This window comes from Ahaetulla prasina, chromosome 10 (genome assembly GCF_028640845.1).
Source record: "Ahaetulla prasina isolate Xishuangbanna chromosome 10, ASM2864084v1, whole genome shotgun sequence".
In the NCBI taxonomy this organism is placed as follows: Eukaryota; Metazoa; Chordata; class Lepidosauria; order Squamata; family Colubridae; genus Ahaetulla; species Ahaetulla prasina.
This window is the reverse complement of record NC_080548.1, coordinates 23,358,674-23,377,062: the sequence shown is the minus strand read 5'-3', so window position 1 is coordinate 23,377,062 and position 18,389 is coordinate 23,358,674. Positions and strand designations below refer to the sequence as shown.

Here is an 18,389-nt window from a genome sequence, read left to right as displayed (position 1 = left end):
TTGTAAGTGTTGTACCTTGATGAAGGTGTCTTTTCTTTTATGTACACTGAGAGCATATGCACCAAGACAAATTCCTTATGTGTTCAATCACATTTGGCCAATAAAAATTCAATTCTATTCTATTCTATTCTATTCTGTTCTGTTCTGTTCTGTTCTGTTCTGTTCTGTTCTGTTCTATTCTATTTACACTGAGAGCATATGTACCAAAGACAAATTCCTTATGTGTTCAATCACACTTGGCCAATAAAAGAATTCTATTCTATTCTATTCTATTCTATTCTATTCTATTCTATTCTATTCTATTCTATTCTATTCTATTCTATTCAATATGTCAGGGATGGTCAACTATAGTCCCTTTGCCACCAGTGGACTATAACTCCCAGAATCCCCAAGACAACATGACCGGCTCAGAAATTCTGGGAGTTGAAGTCCACAGGTCATAAAGAGGCCATAGTTGCTTACCCTAGTATATGTGAAGCATAAACCCTATGACTATCATTAAGTGTTGTAAGTGTTGTACCTTGATGAAGGTGTCTTTTCTTTTATGTACACTGAGAGCATATGCACCAAGACAAATTCCTTGTGTGTCCAATCACACTTGGCCAATAAAATTCTATTCTATTCTATTCTATTCTAATGCCAGACCATGCTGAAACAAGGATTATACCGCACATTCATTTGCTGCTGCTGTTCATTTTAAGGTTTTTTGTTTGGCTTGGTTGCAGCATCTACCTGCTTTTCACATACTTCTCACTAGTTCACCCAGTGAGGCTAAGTGTCTTTGTTTTCAAGCCAGCTTGCCATCTAGCCTGCTACTGCCATACACTATTAGTCTTCTTGATTAAATGGAGGTTTTGCATGCCGTGATATATTCATTGAAAAATAATCCCGATGCTAAAAATGCTCAGCTTCTTTTACGCTCCTTCACAACTATTTTGTCTCTAATTTATATTTAGCTGAGGGCTTTTTTCCCCTTCTTCTTCTTAGATTCCAACCAGTCAGGGATTACACGTTAAAACAATACCTAACCAATCTGAATTGGCCACTTAAAGAGAATGCCACGATGGACATATTCTGGAGTTTTCATGCATCTGACACAAGGGTGTCAAACTCGATTTTATTGAGGGCCGTATCAGGGTTGTGTTTGACCTTGGGAGGTGGGGGGGGGATGGCCAGGATGGGTGTGACCAGCTCAACGTCACTCATGTTAGGGGCACCTGTGGTGGCCGAGCGCTCTGCCAGCAAAAATGGGCTTCTGAGCTCCGTTTCCAGCTGTGATGACCTCCTGCAACACTCTGCCAGCGAAAACAGAACTCGGGAGGGCTCCAGAGCTCCATTTTCACTGGCAGAGGCACCGCGGGCCACTTCTTCACTGTTTCCAGGGCGGAATATTTTCCAAGATACTCAAATACTCAAATTTCTTCCCCCACCCAAAAAACAACAACAACCCCACAGCTTGTATTGATTTTAGATTTCTTAGGTTCAGCCCAAGTTTCTGCTTTTTAATTTTTTTTCTCAGTCCTAACAGCCACCTTTTTTTTTCTCTATATATATCTGTCCATTTAACAGTTACCGTGCAGCTGTTTCAAATTCTGCACCAATATGCAAGGATTTTATGAATACGCGATGCTAAATTAGATAATTTTCTCATCCTGGCTAATGGCATTTAAAGCAGGGGTAGCAGCAGCTACTGGTTAGCAAAGATTATCAATTGTGTCACCCATTATATGCTTTCAAAATCAGGGATAATAAACCCTTTTTCAGAAGAGAGAGGCTTAAATTAGATTCAATAACATGTAATAGAAATTTAGTGTTACAGGGAGTCTTTCACTTACCATCATTCATTTACCGACCGTGTGAAATTACAGCACTGAAAAACGACTGTTTTTCGTACTTCCAGTATCTCCATGGTCACATGATCAAAATTCAGAGCCTTGTCAATTGGCATATATTTATGACGGTTGCAGTGTCCCAGGGTCATGTGAATACCTTTTGTGGCCAGTGGGGAAGGCAGATTCACTTGATAATTGATAAGAGCCATGGTGGCTCAGGCTGTAAGATAGCCTGTTATTAAAACACAGCAGCCTGCAATTACTGCAGGTTCAAGTCCCACCAGGCCCAAGGTTGACTCAGCCTTCCATCCTTTATAAGGTAGGTAAAATGAGGACCCAGATTGTTGGGGGCAATAAGTTGACTTTGTAAATATACAAATAGAATGAGACTATTGCCTTACACACTGTAAGCCGCCCTGAGTCTTCGGAGAATGTAAATTTAAAAAATGTAAATTAAAAAAATAATAATAATAATCAGGTTACTAACTTCGCCACTGCGGTGATTTACTTAACAATGGTGGCAAGAAAGGTCATAAAATGGGGCAAAATTCACTTAATGGTCTTGCTTAGCAACACAAATTTTGGCCTCAGTTGTGGTTGTAAATCAAGGCCTGGTGACCTGTGTTTTATTTTGTCTGACTTAATAGAATAGAATAGAATAGAATAGAATAGAATAGAATAGAATAGAATAGAATAGAATAACAGAGTTGGAAGGGACCTTGGAGGTCTTCTAGTCCAACCCCCTAGGCCCTTACACCACTTCAGACAAATGGTTATCCAACATCTTCTTAAAAACTTCCAGCGTTGGAGCATTCACAGCTTCTGGAGGCAAGTTGTTCCACTGGTTAATTGTTCTAATTGTCAGCAAATTTCTCCTTAGTTCCGTTAAGTACCTAGGAGTACTTATTTCAAACGACCTAAGTCCCAGAGCTAACTGTAACAGCATTGCCAAAAAGGCCTTAAGGGTTGTTAACCTTATTTTGCGAAGCTTCTTCTCCGGTAACATTGAATTGTTAACTAGGGCATACAAAACCTTTGCCAGGCCAATTCTTGAATACAGCTCATCTCCCTGGAATCCACACTGTATATCAGACATTAAAACGTTTGAGCGGGTCCAGAGATATTTCACGAGAAGAGTACTCCACTCCTCTACTCACAATAGAATCCCTTATGTCACCAGGCTTGAAATTTTGGGCTTGGACAATCTGGAACTGTGCCGCCTGCGGTCTGATCTAAGCGTAGTACACAAAATTGTCTGCTACAACGTCTTACCTGTCAACAACTTCTTCAGCTTCAACCTCAATAATACACGGGCAAACAATCGATACAAACTCAAAGTAAACTGCGCCAAACTCGATTGCAGAAAATACGACTTCAGCAACAGAGTGGTCAACGCCTGGAATGCTCTACCTGACTCCATTGTTACATACTCAAACTCTCACAGCTTCAACCTTAAACTGTCTACCGTCGACCTCACCCCATTCCTAAGAGGTCCCTAAAGGGGGGCTGCATGAGCGCACCAGTGTGCCTACCGTCCCTGTCTTACTGTCCCCATTTATCTGTACTTACTTCCTTTGTTCATGTTTATGTTCGTACTTATACTTGCTACCTTGTACATGTTGGACAAATAAATAAATAATAGTTCTAAGTTGCTTCTCTCCTTGATTAGTTTCTACCCATTACTTCTTGTCCTGCCTTCAGGTGCTTTGAAGAATAGCTTGACTCCCCCTTCTTTGGGGCAGCCCCTGAGATATTGGAAGACTGCTATCATGTCACCCCTAGTCAATGGTGAAATGTAAAAATTTCTTACTACCGGTTCTGTGGGCGTGGCTTGGTGGAAGGGTGACTGGGTAGGCGTGGCCAACTTTTTTTTTTAACTTTTAAAAGCATTTTTTCGGCCGAAGAGGTTGTAAAAAATGCTTTTAAAAGGCTCCTCTGATTGTCAGAGGCTTTTCTTTTCTTTTAAAAAATTTTCTTTTGCCTTTAAAAGAAAAGAAAAGCCTCTGACGATCAGGCAACTCAGCTGAGATCGTCAGAGGAACCTTTTCAAAGCATTTTTTCTACAACCTCTTTGGCCAAAGAGGTTGTAGAAAAAATGCTTTTAAAAGCCTCTGATGATCCCAGCTGAGCTGCACGATCATCAGAGGCTTTTTTATTTTATTTTTAAAAGCCTTTTTTTCAGCCAAAGCAAAAATGCTTTTAAAAGTAAAAAAAAAAAATACCTCTGATGATTCCGTGGCTCAGTTGGGTATGGTGGGGCAGGGATTTTTGCTACCAGTTCTCCAAACCACCCACTGCCATCGCTACTGGATTGGGTGATCCGGTCCGAACTGGAAGCATTTCACCTCTGTCCCTAGTCCTTCTTTTCATCAAACTAGACAAAGTTCCTGCAGCCGTTCTTCATCTCTTTTAGCCTCCAGTCCCTTAATCCTCACTTAATACCGTTCAAATGCTTATTCCGCAAATATTCTTCACCTGTTAAAAACTGCTAGTGCACATAATTTTTTCAGGTTGTTACTCCGACTAACAGGGGAATAACTAGTGATGGAATTAACCCCATGGCTTCTGTTCCGTGGGTTCACCTGATGAAAGCAGGAACCACCATTCAGAGCAATGTACTCTGTACTCTGTTTCCTTGGCTTTGATCTGATGAATGGGAGCAGCTGATGCATATCCAGTTTGGCACCCATTCTGTGCAAAAAGCAAATGGCCTTGCCCCAGAATGTATAAGCATTTGGAGTGAAATTGCTACCGTTAGCCCTGTTTTGTAAAGAAGTGTGTTTCTTTATAATATTGCCATTTATTTGGCTTTGTTTATTCTGTTGCATGCATGGTTTCCTTGGTAGATATAGAGTCATTTTTCACCAGAGGATTTTGTGTGTGTGTGTGTGTCTCTATGTGTGTGTGTGTGTGCAATTGCTCTCCAGGCAGGGGAGACTCTCCTCTCCAACGACTGCTCCGAGAAGAACGCTTGCCACCCATCTAACCAGCTCATCCGGGCCAAGAACCGCTGTGCTGTGGGAGAGACCTGTATGCTCACAGCCAAAAGGTACGGCTGCGTAAGGCAGGAAGGCCGCTGTACTCTCAGCCCAGAAACGTGGTTCAGCTCCTTTGATGGAGTCCAAGGGAAGCTTAGCACCAGCGGTGTTTACAAGCTGACGTCCTATTGCGATGAGGACTCGCCCACCTGGTTTAAAGTGGTGGCGGATATCAATGATTGCAACGATCACATGGTGCCTGCTGCTACCGCCATCTACGTCTTCTTCCGGGAAGCATTCATCACGGTGACTAACTTCAAGGAGACTTGGGTAAGCTGTTGCCCACCGTGGGTCACGTCATCTCCATTTGCATCTTTCCCGCCTGGTTCTCCGTGAGCAAAATCAATGGGGAAAATTGTGGAAACCTTTTGGGAAAAGCGTATTTTCTAAAACTAGCTAATAGCACCACTTTTTAGGGAGGGAGTATTACCATAAAATTATATATCAATGGAAAGATAATTTAATCAAGAATGTAATACAATAACTTTTATGAAGGATTTGCTATTAGAATAGCAGTTATAAAGAAGAAAAGTGAAATGAGATATACAAAAATAATCACCCTGTCAGTTAATACTTGGGTAATCTTTAGCATGAGTTACAGCCTTACAACTGTCTTCCCCTGGAGTGAACCAAGTCTTTGAGTTCAGCAGATGTTATAATGTGAAACCAAGATTGCATGATTGCTTCTGTTAGCTGGGTTTTATTGCTGGGTTGCTTCTGACAAACAAGTTTCTCTGGTCGGTTCCATAGATTTTAAATTGGGTAAGGTCTGGACTATTCCCAGGCCATTCCAGCAGTGGAATATGATTATCTTGGGGGGAAAAAAGTGGTGTTATTAGCCATCAAACCTCAAAAATACACTTTTCCCAAAAGGTTCCCACAATTTTGGCCACTACTGTAGATTGGCTTAATGCCTTCATGATTCACTTAAGAACTTCAGTGATTTGCTGAAAAACCATTGCAAAAAAGCTGGTAAAATTGGGTGCAGCACCCAACAACCACCTTGCTTAGCAACTAAACTCTGGTCCCAATTGTGGCCATAGGTTGAGGACTACCCGTACTTAAGTCCGTGATAAACCCACAACCGCAGAGTCTGGAGCCCAAGAGTCTTCATTGTTCCATGTCTCCATTGCTTTCCTTTCAGGTCAATGGACTCTTGGTCCAGCTGCCCCATAACATCTCTTCTGCCATCTCGATCACTGAAACTCAGGATAGCATCGTCATCAGTCAAAACTCCCAGCTACAAGTTCTCTACAGTCCCAATGGCAAAATAACCGTGAAGGTCACCAGCAACTTGGCAGGGAGGTTATGTGCCCCTTGTGGGAACTTTAACGACGAAGCTTCGGATGACTTAAAGCTGCCTAACAATCAGATGGCAGATAACATCGCTGAGGTTGTTGATGCTTGGAAAGCCAGAGATTTCTTAGGATGGTAAGTAATGCTATTTGCAGCTTGTGACAGCTTTAAAATATCTGGGCTTTATTGGAGAAACTATATCATCAGGGTAGCCTTCAACTAATGACCGTAATTGTGCCCACAATTACGGTCATAAGTTATGCTGGTTGCTAATTGGGTCACCATGAGATGGTATCGAACATAACAATCTTTTAGCAGCGGTTGTAAAGCAAACCCGGTGGTCATTAAGCAACTCTATTGTCTGCAATGGGCATTTTTTTTTGCTAGAAATATCACAAGAAAATGTCAAATTGCCGTCATGTGACCGTGGGGCACTGCTAATAGCCATATGTCAAGGTTCTGACTAACGAACCCAAGCAAATCAGAACTTGAGACTGGAATCTTCCTCATAGGCCACTCGCTGAGGGCCAAAACATGATCATTTTCCAATTCCTTTGACAGAGGAATTGTGGAGTCTGTCATCTGCACCTCTATAACTGTCTGGTTTGGTTCTGCAACCCAACAAGACAGACACAGACTTCAGAGGATAATTAGAACTGCAGAAAAAGCAATTGCTACCAACCTGCCTTCCATTGAGGACCTGTATACTGCATGAGTCTAAAAGAGGACTGTGAAAATATTTACAGACCTCTCACATCCTGGACATAAATTATTTCAACTCCTACCCTCAAAATGACACTATAGGGTACTGCACACCAGAACAACTAGACAAGGGCAGTTTTTTCCCCAACGCCATCACTCTGCTAAACAAATAATTCCCTCAACACTGTCAAACAATTCACTAAGGCTGCATTACTATTACTATTAATCTTCTCATCATTCCTATCATCCATCTCCTCCCACTTATGACTGTAACTTGTTGCTGTATCCTTACAGTTTATATTGATTGTTTTCTAGTATGATTCAATTGTTTATTTGTACCCTATGACTATCATTAAGTGTTGTACCTTATGATTCTTGATGAATGTATCTTTTCTTTTTATGTACACTGAGAGCATATGCACCAAAGATAAATTCCTTGTGTGTCCGATCACACTTGGCCAATAAAGAATTTTATTATCTATGTGACTGCAGGGGGGTTCCTCAGTTGTCAGAATTTCAAATCCAGGTTGTAAGTAGTCCTGGGAAGATCCACCCTAATGTGGAACGGTCCCTAAGCAACTGGTCATAAGTCAAGAAGCACTTGTGGTTTTGTTTCACCTAAACCCACTGTTGATCACTTCCTGCAAAGATTAAACAGCAGTGAAGAATTTCTATTCCTGTAAATTGTCTTCCAAAATAGGAAATATGCAGGCTCAGATTGAACCTTCATAATGAACTGGTGAAAAGACATTTCCAAGAACTCCTTGAAGTTAGCTCTATATAGCAATAGCAGAACAAAACAAAACAGAACGGAGTAACAGAGTTGGAAGGGACCTTGTAGGTGATCTAGTCCAACCCCCTCTCAAGCAGGAGACCCTATGCCATTTCTGACAAATGGCAGTCCAATCTCTTCTTGAAAGCCTCCAGTGATGAAGGTGCCACAACTTCCGAAGGCAACTTCTGTTCCATTGGTTGAGTGTTCTCACTGTCAGAAAATTTCTCTTTATTTCTAGGTTGAATCTCTCCTTGATCAGTTTCTATCCATTATTCCTTGTCTGGACTTCAGGTGCTTTGGAAAATAGATTGACCCCCACCCCTTCTATCTGTGGCAGTCCTTCAAATGCTATCATGTCTCCCCTGGTCCTTTTCTTCATTAGCACTAGCACTTAGACTTATATGCCACTTCATAGAGCTTTACAGCACTCTCTAAGCAGTTTACAGAACCAGCAACAATCTGGGTCCTCATTTTACCGACCTTGGAAGGAGGGAAGGCTGAGTCAACCTTGAGCTTGTCTGAATCGAACTCCTGGCTATGGGCAGAATTAGCCTGCAATTCTGCATTCTAACCACTGCACCATAACTTTGTCTTCTGCTTCTTTCCACAGTTACTATTCCCAAGAGAACTGACGCTGTTTTGAATGGTAAGTGATTCTCCAAATTAGAAATTGCTTCATCATGGATATAATCTGAATTACAGTGATATAGTATCTGAATCATCAGTCTTTGGGCTTGATTTTTCCTCCTTAAGTCTTCTTCAAACAAAAGATGATGGAATGGGTAGCAGGAGATACCCAGGAGAATACATTTGGTGTTTGATATATTAATATGCAATCAATTATTAAGTCTGGTAGTCAAGAATAGAATCCCCATATGAAATGGTAGCATATAATAAGCAGTGCTATCATCTTAATGGCCTGTAGACTTCCCATAAGCATCTGTCTGTCTACTGTAAGAACTACAAGACCCTTTTATCATAAGCTTTATCTTCAACAGGGCCAATTGCTTTGTGAATGTCAGTGGGAACTCCGCATCTGGTACCCCACTGGCATATTCAGAAGCCAAAATGTGCGAAGTTATTGCTTTTAGCAAGCAAGCATTATAAATTAATACACATGCTATAAATCCTTTGATATCGCTCATATATTTATGCAAACCCATTTTCTTAAGTACTTCTGAACGTATTTGTGTGAAGTATCTCCACACACATATGCAATATTTAAAGGAGAAGAGGGGATTACGTTGTATCTGGGATGGAAGTAACACCGATGGTTCAAAGTGAACAACTGCGTTACTGTATGCCCAGTTCCATATCCACTGCTGAGGAATACGCATTCATCCATAATGTGATTTCATTGGACAGTAGTTTAATCTTTCTAAACGTGGTGGGAGAAAACTCAGGCAAATACAACGTTCCCCAGAATCCTCTTCTTTCTTGTATTATAGGGGTAGTGTTCGCATAAAACCCTTAGCCCAGTGGTGGGATTCAGCCAGTTGTGGCTGGTTCGGGCAAACCGGTTGTTAAATTGCTGACTGGCTCCGCCCCTCCACTTCCCACCTAGCCCTCCCCTTCCAGGAGTCCCCACATGCCCCGTTTTGGCTTCCAGGTAAGTGCAAAGAGGCCTACTAGCCCAAAAACGGGGTGGGGGGGTGCCACACGCCCCCTCCCCAGCCCATTTTGCTCCTAGGAGGGTGCAGGGAGGCCTACTAGGACCAAAATGGGATGCAGGGGGTGGCGTGCCCCCCATGGCCCATTTTTGCTCCCGGGGGGTGCAGGAGGCCGAGTGCTGCCTGCCACACCCCCTGGCCACGCCCACCATGGCCACGCCCACCCAGCCGGTCATTAGGGCAGAGAACCGATTGTTAAATTATTTGAACCCCACCGTTGCCTTAGCCTGGTGCTTGGTGCACGCCTATTTTTTTTTTCCATCAGCACAGCATTCTCGGTTCGATCAGACTGTGTGGGAGCCAGCCACAGTTTTGTAGCATTAAATCCTCTTTCTTTCCCATAGATTGCTTCCTGTTCGAAGGACAGACCAGCTGTGATCCCCCCCTTGCCACTAGGCCTCTTCAGATGTCACTTACTAGGAAGGAATCTCAGCGGAGCATGACAGAACAATATTTACTTCCTCCACATTACTCAGAAAGTGTCTACTACCCTGTTCCACTGCCACTTACTGACTCATCCTGAAACTGTGACCAAAGTCCCTTGCCACCAACTTTACTATCAGAGTTATGTGCTTTTGTGCAGAGAACGTTGCGGACGGACATAGAAATATTTATAGCAAGAGAACGCTAGGCATCTTTTTACCATGTAATGACATTCCTACAGTGGGGTGAATAATACCCAGAATCAGATCCAATGCCTTTATTCACCAATATTTGATCTCCTCCTTTCTGCTTCTGCTTCTGTCTCTTGTCTCTTTATCTCTATGTCTGTCTCTGTCTCTGTCTCTGTCTGTCTCTCTCTCTCTGTGTGTCTCTGTTTTTCTCTCTGTTTCTCTCTCTCCCTCCCTCCCTCTCTCTCTCTCTCTCCCTCTCTCTGTTCCTCTCCCTCTCTCTGTTTCTCTCTCTTTCTCTGTTTCCCTCTCTGTGTGTTTCTCTCCTTCTCCCCCCCTCTTTCTTACACACACACACATATATTTTGGAAAGCACCAACACCATCAATTCAATCTTGGCGCAGTCTTCTCTATTCATTATGTAGGTGGAATGCCTTTAGAAGGTGTTCTCCGTGTCAGATACGTATTTACACGCAGTAGGACGTGTCAAATAGCACACCCAATGTTTATCGGATGTTCATCTCTGGATTAGGGCACTTTACCCTTCCCAATCTTTCATAAAAGCAGTTTAAATGCAACAGGAACAGAGAGAGTCTGTAAGGAACAGCAAAAGTGATCAGAGCCCAAATTTCAGCAGACCAATAACAGAATATAAAGAACAATATCCAGTGAGTATCCTGCCTCCTCTGGACTATCAAAAATGGTAGGGTAACAAAAATCCCTATCCACCCCACGCCATACAAATGGAAATAAAACAATTTGTGTGCTTGATCCATTGATCATGGTTTGCGGGGGGAAAAATCTGAGCAGTTACTATGAGGAAAAGCTTTCATTTCCAAACCACCATTCCTATGTAACATTTAAAAGTCATGAATTGTGAAGGAGAAATTATAGTAAGTTAGCAGCCATATTGATTTCTTCCCGAAAATTGGCACAAAGGTTTATGTGGGAGTGGATGGAAGAACACACAAAAAAAATCAAAACAATGCATACAAATAAGCTTCAGGAAGAAAAATCTTCACAAAAATTGAACCACTTACACAGCTTAAATTTTATTTCATCAGTTGTTTCCAAAGCAGCAATTCTGAATTCTTTTAATGACTCCTTTGCTATCAGCTATTCATTATTGAGCTGTGTGGTATCAAAATTCTGGTCCAGAGGAAATACTTTATTTCAATTTTTAGACCTTTATAATTAGAAAGCACAATTTATCTCTTTATTGTGCCTTAATTTTTTTAAAAAATCATAATCAGCAGCCTTGCAGATAAAGCATCTTTAAGGGCAGAGCAGCAGTGAGCCATGGTCACTCGTGGAGGTTGATGGACTGGATCGACCTTTTCAATTATTGCTTGCTAGAAAAAAGAAAGAAAAAATAAGTTGGATTATTATAGACTCCGTAGCCCCAGTTGCTTTCTCCCTATAAGTGATGTTCAACAGGGTTAATATTGGTAAGAACCCAGTTAAAGCATCTAAGCAGCCAAAACAGCTTACACAGCCAACCTGAATAAAAACATACCAGGCTATGTGTTCTTAAAACAAGACAAAAGCCACTGGAAATCCACTTTCCTTGGGACAATGGTGCTGAGGCCACCTTGGCGTCAGTTAGCACCTTACATCCTGAATTTTAAAAGGAAAGCACCCACGTTTTTGTTTTGTTTTGTTTTTTTGCAGATCTAAGAGCAACATTATAGAAAAATCAGGAAACCAGATCAAGAAGATCAAGGGTGGAACAGTATTTAATGGAGGTTTTGAAAAATATGGAGATTGCCAGACTTAGACTCATTGAGTATTATATCGAACCATATTGATTTTAACCATGGATGGCTGTTGCAATGCCATCAAAAGAAAAAAATAATTCCATGCCTCCTATATGCAGTTCGGCACTTTGAATTTAAGGCCGTTTCAAGCTTATTTAAACACCATTTGCTTTGGGCCCAGAAACTTACACTATAATGCATTTGAATCTGCGGTATCTCATTTCCTATGCCATATTACATATGCTCCTGGGTTATTGGAGAGCTCATTACAATTAGACTCATTGCTTTACGTTTTTTAGCATTGTTGTAGGCTCTTTGTGGATTTCTGGGGTGACAGGCTGCCTTCTGGCTATTTCTAATTGAAAAGATTGGTCTACCGCTGCAAGTAAATTGGATAGGAAAACTGCCTCCCTTTCAGCTAAGTTTCGAAAGCCTTTGCAAATAGATCTCTATCTCTAGCATCTCTGCCTCTATCTCTAGCATCTCTGTCTCCATGTCTATTTATCAATCATCTCTATCCCTGTCTATCCCTATCTCCATTGCTATTTCTATCTTCTCTATCCCTATCTCTCTCTCCCCATTGCTATCTCTATCATCTCTATCCCTATCTATCTGTCTCCATTGCTATCTCTATCATCTCTATTATTTCTCATCTTTATCATTTCTCTCTCATCTCTCTCTCTGTCTCATCTCTCTCTCATCTCTCTCTCATCTTCCTCTCATCTGTCTCATCTCTCTCATCTTTCTCTCATCTCTCTCTCTCTCATCTCTCTCTCTCATTCCTCTCCCTCTCCCTCTCTCTCTCATTCCTCTCTCTCTCTCTCTCTCTCTCTCTCTCTCTCTCCTATCTCCTTTCTCTATCTTCTATCTCTTATTTCCTATCTCTAGCTCCTGGTCTTTTGCAGGAAGAATCTGACAGCTACTGGATGGGGAGAGCAGGAGGAAAAAAAAAAGAGAAAAAGATTGGCCCAAAGCGAGACAAATAGTTTTCTCTATTCATATTTCACTTTGCCCACGCCAGCCTCTGTTTTTCGCTCTGATAGCATACATTCTTAACAGATTGTCCCACTGGGAACACAGTTCTGGACAAGGAGAAGAAAAAAAACAATCACCACTCCAGCTGTGTGCTCCTAAATCAGAGAATAAATGACTAAAGCATTAACTTACCAGTGGATGAAGTCTCTGGCCCTCCAGGCATCAATCACCTCAGAAATGTCTCCTACAACTTGTCCATTGGGTAGCGTGAGGTCATCAGAGAGGTCACCATTGAAGTTTCTGCAGGATCCGCACAGCTTTCCTGCCAGGCTGTCTTTGACCTTGACAGACACTTCTCCTTTGAGGTCAAAGAGAACCTGAAGAGCTGCCCCATGTCTAATTGTGACAACATCTTCAGCGATGCTTACTGACACCGTTTTAAAAAGGGACGCTGGAAGTTTGACCTGTTGTCCATTCACCTGAAGAGAAAGTGATGGTGGGACATGTTAAGTTTATCGAAATGCCACATCTTCAAAGGAGGGTCAGAGTTCAAAACTGGGGGAAATGGTCTAATCAGAGCGGGTGATAGCAAAATTAGCCAGAATTACCCTCGTGTTTGTTTTAGAGGTAAAAATGTGGAAAGGAAAACATTAATTGTATGAAATTAAAAACGGCTTCCCTGTACAAATTTCTATCTGAAAATACAGAAGGTTTAATTCTTTTTTTCTTTTTTTCTTTTTTTGTTAACACCCGTTAGCCAACACACCGAATTCACACTTGGTCTTTATACCATTTCTGTTAATATTTAGTGGAAAATTTAAAGGAAGTTTTTCAACTCAGGGATGGGGTGATTATGATCCCACAGATTCCCTTTCGGTCACCTTCAGAACCCCTCTGATTATGAATGCTGTTTTGTGACAGAAAATAACACAGGAATGATTTGTGAGTCCACAAATAAACACAATACAGTTTTTAAAATAAAGCACGCCTTCAAAATTCCTCCCCTCAAAAACAAAACAAAAAACAAAAAATGAGGGTGTGGGGGGGAGAAACCCAAACTAGAACTGGGCACAATCAGACCTTCCAGAATTTTCCATCAAATTTACGGGCAAAAATTGAGTGGATAATTAACTTTCTTCACAACAAGGCAAAGTCTCTAGCGCTTTCTCTAGGGTAGGGGTCTCCAGCCTTGGGCACTTTAAGACTTGTGGACTTCAACTCCCAGAGTTCCTCAGCCAGCAAAGCTGGCTGAGGAATTCTGGGAGTTGAAGTCCACAAGTCTTAAAGTGCCCAAAATTGGAGACCCCTCCTCCAGGGTAAGACTTTCCCTGAGCAGCAAAAATAGCGAGACAGTAGAAAGTACTTGTTTTTGAAGTAAGATTGTTCTTTTCTTCAGGTAGACATAATGATTGGAAAGTATTATTTACCAAACATCCCACGGAATACTCTTTTAATTGTTGGGTTTTAATCTTTCTACCCCACTTGGAGTCACTGTGGTGAGATGGGTGGCCATGTAAACAATTTAAAGAAATGAAATAAATACTGGTAGTCCTCGACTTATGACCACAGTTGGAGCAGAATTTCCATTCCACGAAGCAAAGTGGTTATTAAGCGACGTGCCTGATGATTCTCTCTATGACCCTTTTTCTGCTTTTGGTTGTTAAGTGAATCATGTGGTTGTTAAGCAAATCCGGCTACCCACATTGATTTTGCCTGGAGGTAGCTGGCTGTGAAGGTCGAGAATGGTGATCACGTGACCCTGTAACTATCGCCGATTGCCAAGTATCTGGATTTTGATCACATGACTGTGGGGATATTGCAATGGTTGTAAGTATGGTTAGCGGTTGTAAGTCACTTTTTTCAGTGCCGTTGTAACTTTGAACGGTCGCTAAACAAGTTGTTGTAAGTTGAGCACTACCTGTAATAGGCTAACGTGCACACATTGGGACGAAATCCAAATTCAGTTAGGCATTGTTTCTCAACCATGGCAGCCTTAAGATATGTGGACTTCAACTCCCAGAAGTCCACATACCTTAAAGCTGCCATGGTAGAGAAACACTGCAATAAAGTGTTTAACTCCACCAAAAGTTTCCTTTGTTTACAGCACCAAGAATCACCAACTCAACCTTTCTTACCCAAACTTCCTTGTCTTGATTGACAGCAAGAACAGCCTCTTGGAAGAAGACGTAGATGGCAGAAACTGAGCTCATTTTACCATTGCAGCCCCTGAAATCCACCACCAGCCGAAACCACATCTGGGCTGCTTCGTCACAGAGAGAGGCCATCACATAGGCACCGTCATAAAGTATTGTCCCAGAGACCCCGTCAAAGGTGGTCAGTTCTGCTTCTAAGCTGAGGTGGCATTCCGCTTCCTGCTTGAAGCAACCATGTCGGCCATTTTGAAGGGTGCAAACCTTCCCTTGGGGACAGCTGGTTTTATTGCAGGCGAGCTGGCCTGAGGCATGGCAGGTGCATGTTTCCGAACAACCCCTGGAGAGAATGCTTTCTTCAGCCTAAGGCAGAACGGGGCCAAACAAAAAAAAAATTCATAAATATCAATGTCCTAGAAAGGATTATTTTAAAACCTCTGTCAGATGAACATGGAGATTTCACCTAACATCGGAAAAGCGGACATTTTAATCTTACACCCTTAAAATCAGGGGTGGGCTTCTGAACCTTTACAGCAATAGGTTAGCTGCCCCGTTGCTGAGTGAGTGTGGCCATGATGGGCGTGGTCTAGTCCAGGGGTAGTCCACCTTTTTATACCTACCACCCACTTTTGTATCTCTATTAGTAGTAAAATTTTCTAACCGCAGTAGAAAATTACAGTTCCACAGTAATACGCCGTGTATTGTCGTTTGTGCATGCCGTGTATCATCGTCTGTACATGCCTCTCGCGGATTGAGTTGGGAGGGGGGCATCGGCTACCAGCTCTGCTTGTCTGTTACAGCTGGGTGGTGTGGGGGGAGATGCGCAAGCTATTCTGGGACGAGGCTCTTTTGTTTGCGGTCGCACTATAGCGCCATTTAGTTTCACTTACGTAACGTGAACTAAACTTATGCGCGGGCGATACAAAGAGTATATTTTCAGAAATTTAAATTGTCACAGGGAATTTTATGAAAACCTAATGAAATGTTTTTTTAAATAATGCTATGAATTTTTTTTTAAAGTCAATTAAATTTTAAAAAAAGGAAAGTGCTTCAGTATCGGACAAAACCCCTACTGCCCACCATGAAAGCTGAAACGCCCACTAGTGGGCGGTAGGGACCAGTTTGACTACACTAGTCTAGTTGGTCACCTGCACCAGCTTTTCCAGCTAGGGAATTCTGGGAGTTGAAGTGCTCCAGGCTTAAAGTTGCCAAGGTTGGAGACCCCTACCCTAAGGGATGGGACCCACAACATTCCCTGCCTCCCTATATATACTATAGCTCTTCACTTTCATGAAACAGCTAAGAACAGTTCTGGTACCAACCTTCAGGTATCGCCCATTATGTACACAGCCACAGTTGTCCAGGGATATGCACTTTTCCCCATCAGAAACATAGCCATCATTGCATTGGCAGCCTTCAAAGCATTTCTCAGTACATCGGATAGGAGAAGATAGACCAGCACAGGTAAAATCACAGGAATTGGTACACAGCTCGTAGTGGCTGTTAAGTGGGCAAGTTAAAGCTGAGGAAAGAAGGAAAGTAGAATTAGAGAACTTCAATATAAAGTGTCCATGATTTTCATGCTTTGAGGAAAGAGATAGTTTAATTGCACGTGTAATAAGGGGATGAACATCTACATTGCCATTATCTAATGTGGCCAAATTGGCTAACTTAATGAGATCCTAAGCCTAATTTCAAAACTCTCCGCAGGAGATCAGGTTCTATCTTTAGTAAGAGATGCTTTTGTCCTTTTCATGTAATCAACTCTTAGAAGAAAGAAGAGGGTGTCAGTAATAATAATATAGGATGTCCAACGCTGAGTTTCACATTGTTACTACCAGTTCGCCGCGTGCACGCACACTCGCTTCGTGCGCCCGGGCACCAAGTTCGCATGCGCGCCTGCCTTCCACACATGCTTCTGTGCATGCACTTTGCTCTTGTAAGTGCCTTCCGCACATGCGCCCGACCTCAAAAAAGTGCCTAAATAGGATGGCATAGAGCCGGGGCGGGTGGCAAGCCCACCTGTGATTTCCACTACTGGTTTGGGCAAACTGGTCTGAACCAGCTGAATGCCACCTCTGAGGATGTCCATACTGGAATGTCTCGGAAGAAAATGATAATTGTTGTCTATATAGTCACCAGAAGTTGAGCTTGATTATGACACCATAGACTTGCTACATCTCCATCTACCATGAGATGCCAATAGATCACAGAAAATATGATCCCCAGTAAAAAAGATTTACCTCTCCTGTGCTAAATGAACAGACGATAAGGAGGCTCTTTGGCATATTAAAATAGTGGTTAGCTAAGCTGTCTTTGTGCTATCAAAGAAAGGTGAAAAGCAAAGATAAATTAGACTGCCATTGGCTGAGCTGGTCACGTCACAGATAAAATAAATCTGGCAGAGAAGACAAGGTAAGTCACAAATAAGAAAAAGGAGTTCACTGATTTCTACACTTATATGCCATCAAATAATGTTAAGGTTAAACTCTTTTGAAAAGCACTCAAGACCTGGGATAAGGTGAGTTTTGTGAGATGAACCTCTTGTGGGGTGCACGGGAAACTTTAGCTACGGTGCCAAATTTTAATTTTTAATATTTTGGATTTTATGATATTTTTATTGGACGTAGATGTGGTGGTGAGCTGCCCAGAGTTTGGCACAAGGCAGGTGGCTAGTTAAACGTTTAAATAGATAAATAACAATAAATAAATAAAACTTATAGTTCATAGAGTTGTATCAAGCCATATTCTATTGAAGCGCCTTTTCAAAATTAGTTTCAGACTGCCTTTATGCAGGGGTGGGATTCTACCGGTTCGGAACGGTTCGGATGAACCGGTAGCTCTGACGATCAGCTGCGAGAGAACCAGTTCACTCCAATGATCAGGTCGGCCTGCCCACCTGCCCCTGTGCCTTACTTACCTTTATCTTCTTAGCTGATTGGCGCGGTAGAATGAATTTCTGTTGCTAAGTGATGTGGTTGTTATCTGAGTCGTGTTCAATTTTATGACTTTTTTGCCATGTTTGTTGAGCAAATTATGCAATCATTAAGCAAATCTGGATTCCTCTATTGACTTTCCTTTTTGGAAATCCCTACACACCCCCTTCCCGAAAATTGCAAATGCAATTACATGACCCAAGATCCATTGTAAATACTTGCTGGGTGCTAAGCATCAGAATTTTAATCATGTGACTGAGGGGATGCTGCAACAGTTGTAAGTATGAGGACCAATCTTACTTACAACCAGACCAGTGTAGTGTGTAATATGTATATACCATGATATAAGATCATATACCAGAGTAATATATGTGTTGCCGTACATATGGAATCATATGACTAGTTTTTTTCCCTAACTACTTCTATAAGGATTATTCTTTATATTATTCATGTTCTCTTGTATTCTTGCATGGACTGCATCAATAGAGGCTAAACCAATTTCGCTGAATACATGATGTACAATGACAATAAAGGCTTTGATTTTGACTTTGATAATCATAAGTTACTTTCTTCAGCGCTGTCATAACTTCAAACAGTCCTTAAGTAAATGGTCGTAAGTTGAAGACCCCAAAGGTAGTTTAGATGAT

The 18,389-nt window shown here is 41.8% G+C and overlaps 2 protein-coding genes across 8 annotated transcripts in view; one reads left to right on the top strand and one right to left on the bottom strand.

Annotated features, from left to right (window-relative positions):
* LOC131204824 (IgGFc-binding protein-like) overlaps window positions 1-14,892 on the top strand; it is a 44,598-nt gene extending 29,706 nt beyond the window's left edge. For 5 of the 7 annotated variants that reach the window (XM_058196433.1, XM_058196431.1, XM_058196432.1 and 2 more), the window contains 4 exons: window positions 4,760-5,140; window positions 6,015-6,301; window positions 8,254-8,289; window positions 9,658-10,695. In XM_058196433.1, coding sequence (XP_058052416.1) covers window positions 4,760-5,140; window positions 6,015-6,301; window positions 8,254-8,275 — 690 coding nt within the window. In that variant the 3' untranslated portion in view covers window positions 8,276-8,289; window positions 9,658-10,695. Of the gene's footprint in view, window positions 1-3,012; window positions 3,481-4,759; window positions 5,141-6,014; window positions 6,302-8,253; window positions 8,290-9,657; window positions 10,696-14,817 lie in introns of those variants that run through there. The other 2 variants (XM_058196436.1, XM_058196437.1) reach the window with 2 other exon arrangements.
* FCGBP (Fc gamma binding protein) overlaps window positions 14,437-18,389 on the bottom strand; it is a 58,534-nt gene continuing 54,581 nt past the window's right edge. Inside the window, exons 19-20 of the mRNA XM_058195936.1 lie at window positions 16,129-16,328; window positions 14,437-15,169 (exon numbers count right to left, since the gene is read on the bottom strand). Of these exons, the coding sequence (XP_058051919.1) occupies window positions 14,729-15,169; window positions 16,129-16,328 (641 nt within the window). The 3' untranslated portion in view covers window positions 14,437-14,728. The remainder of the gene's footprint in view (window positions 15,170-16,128; window positions 16,329-18,389) is intronic.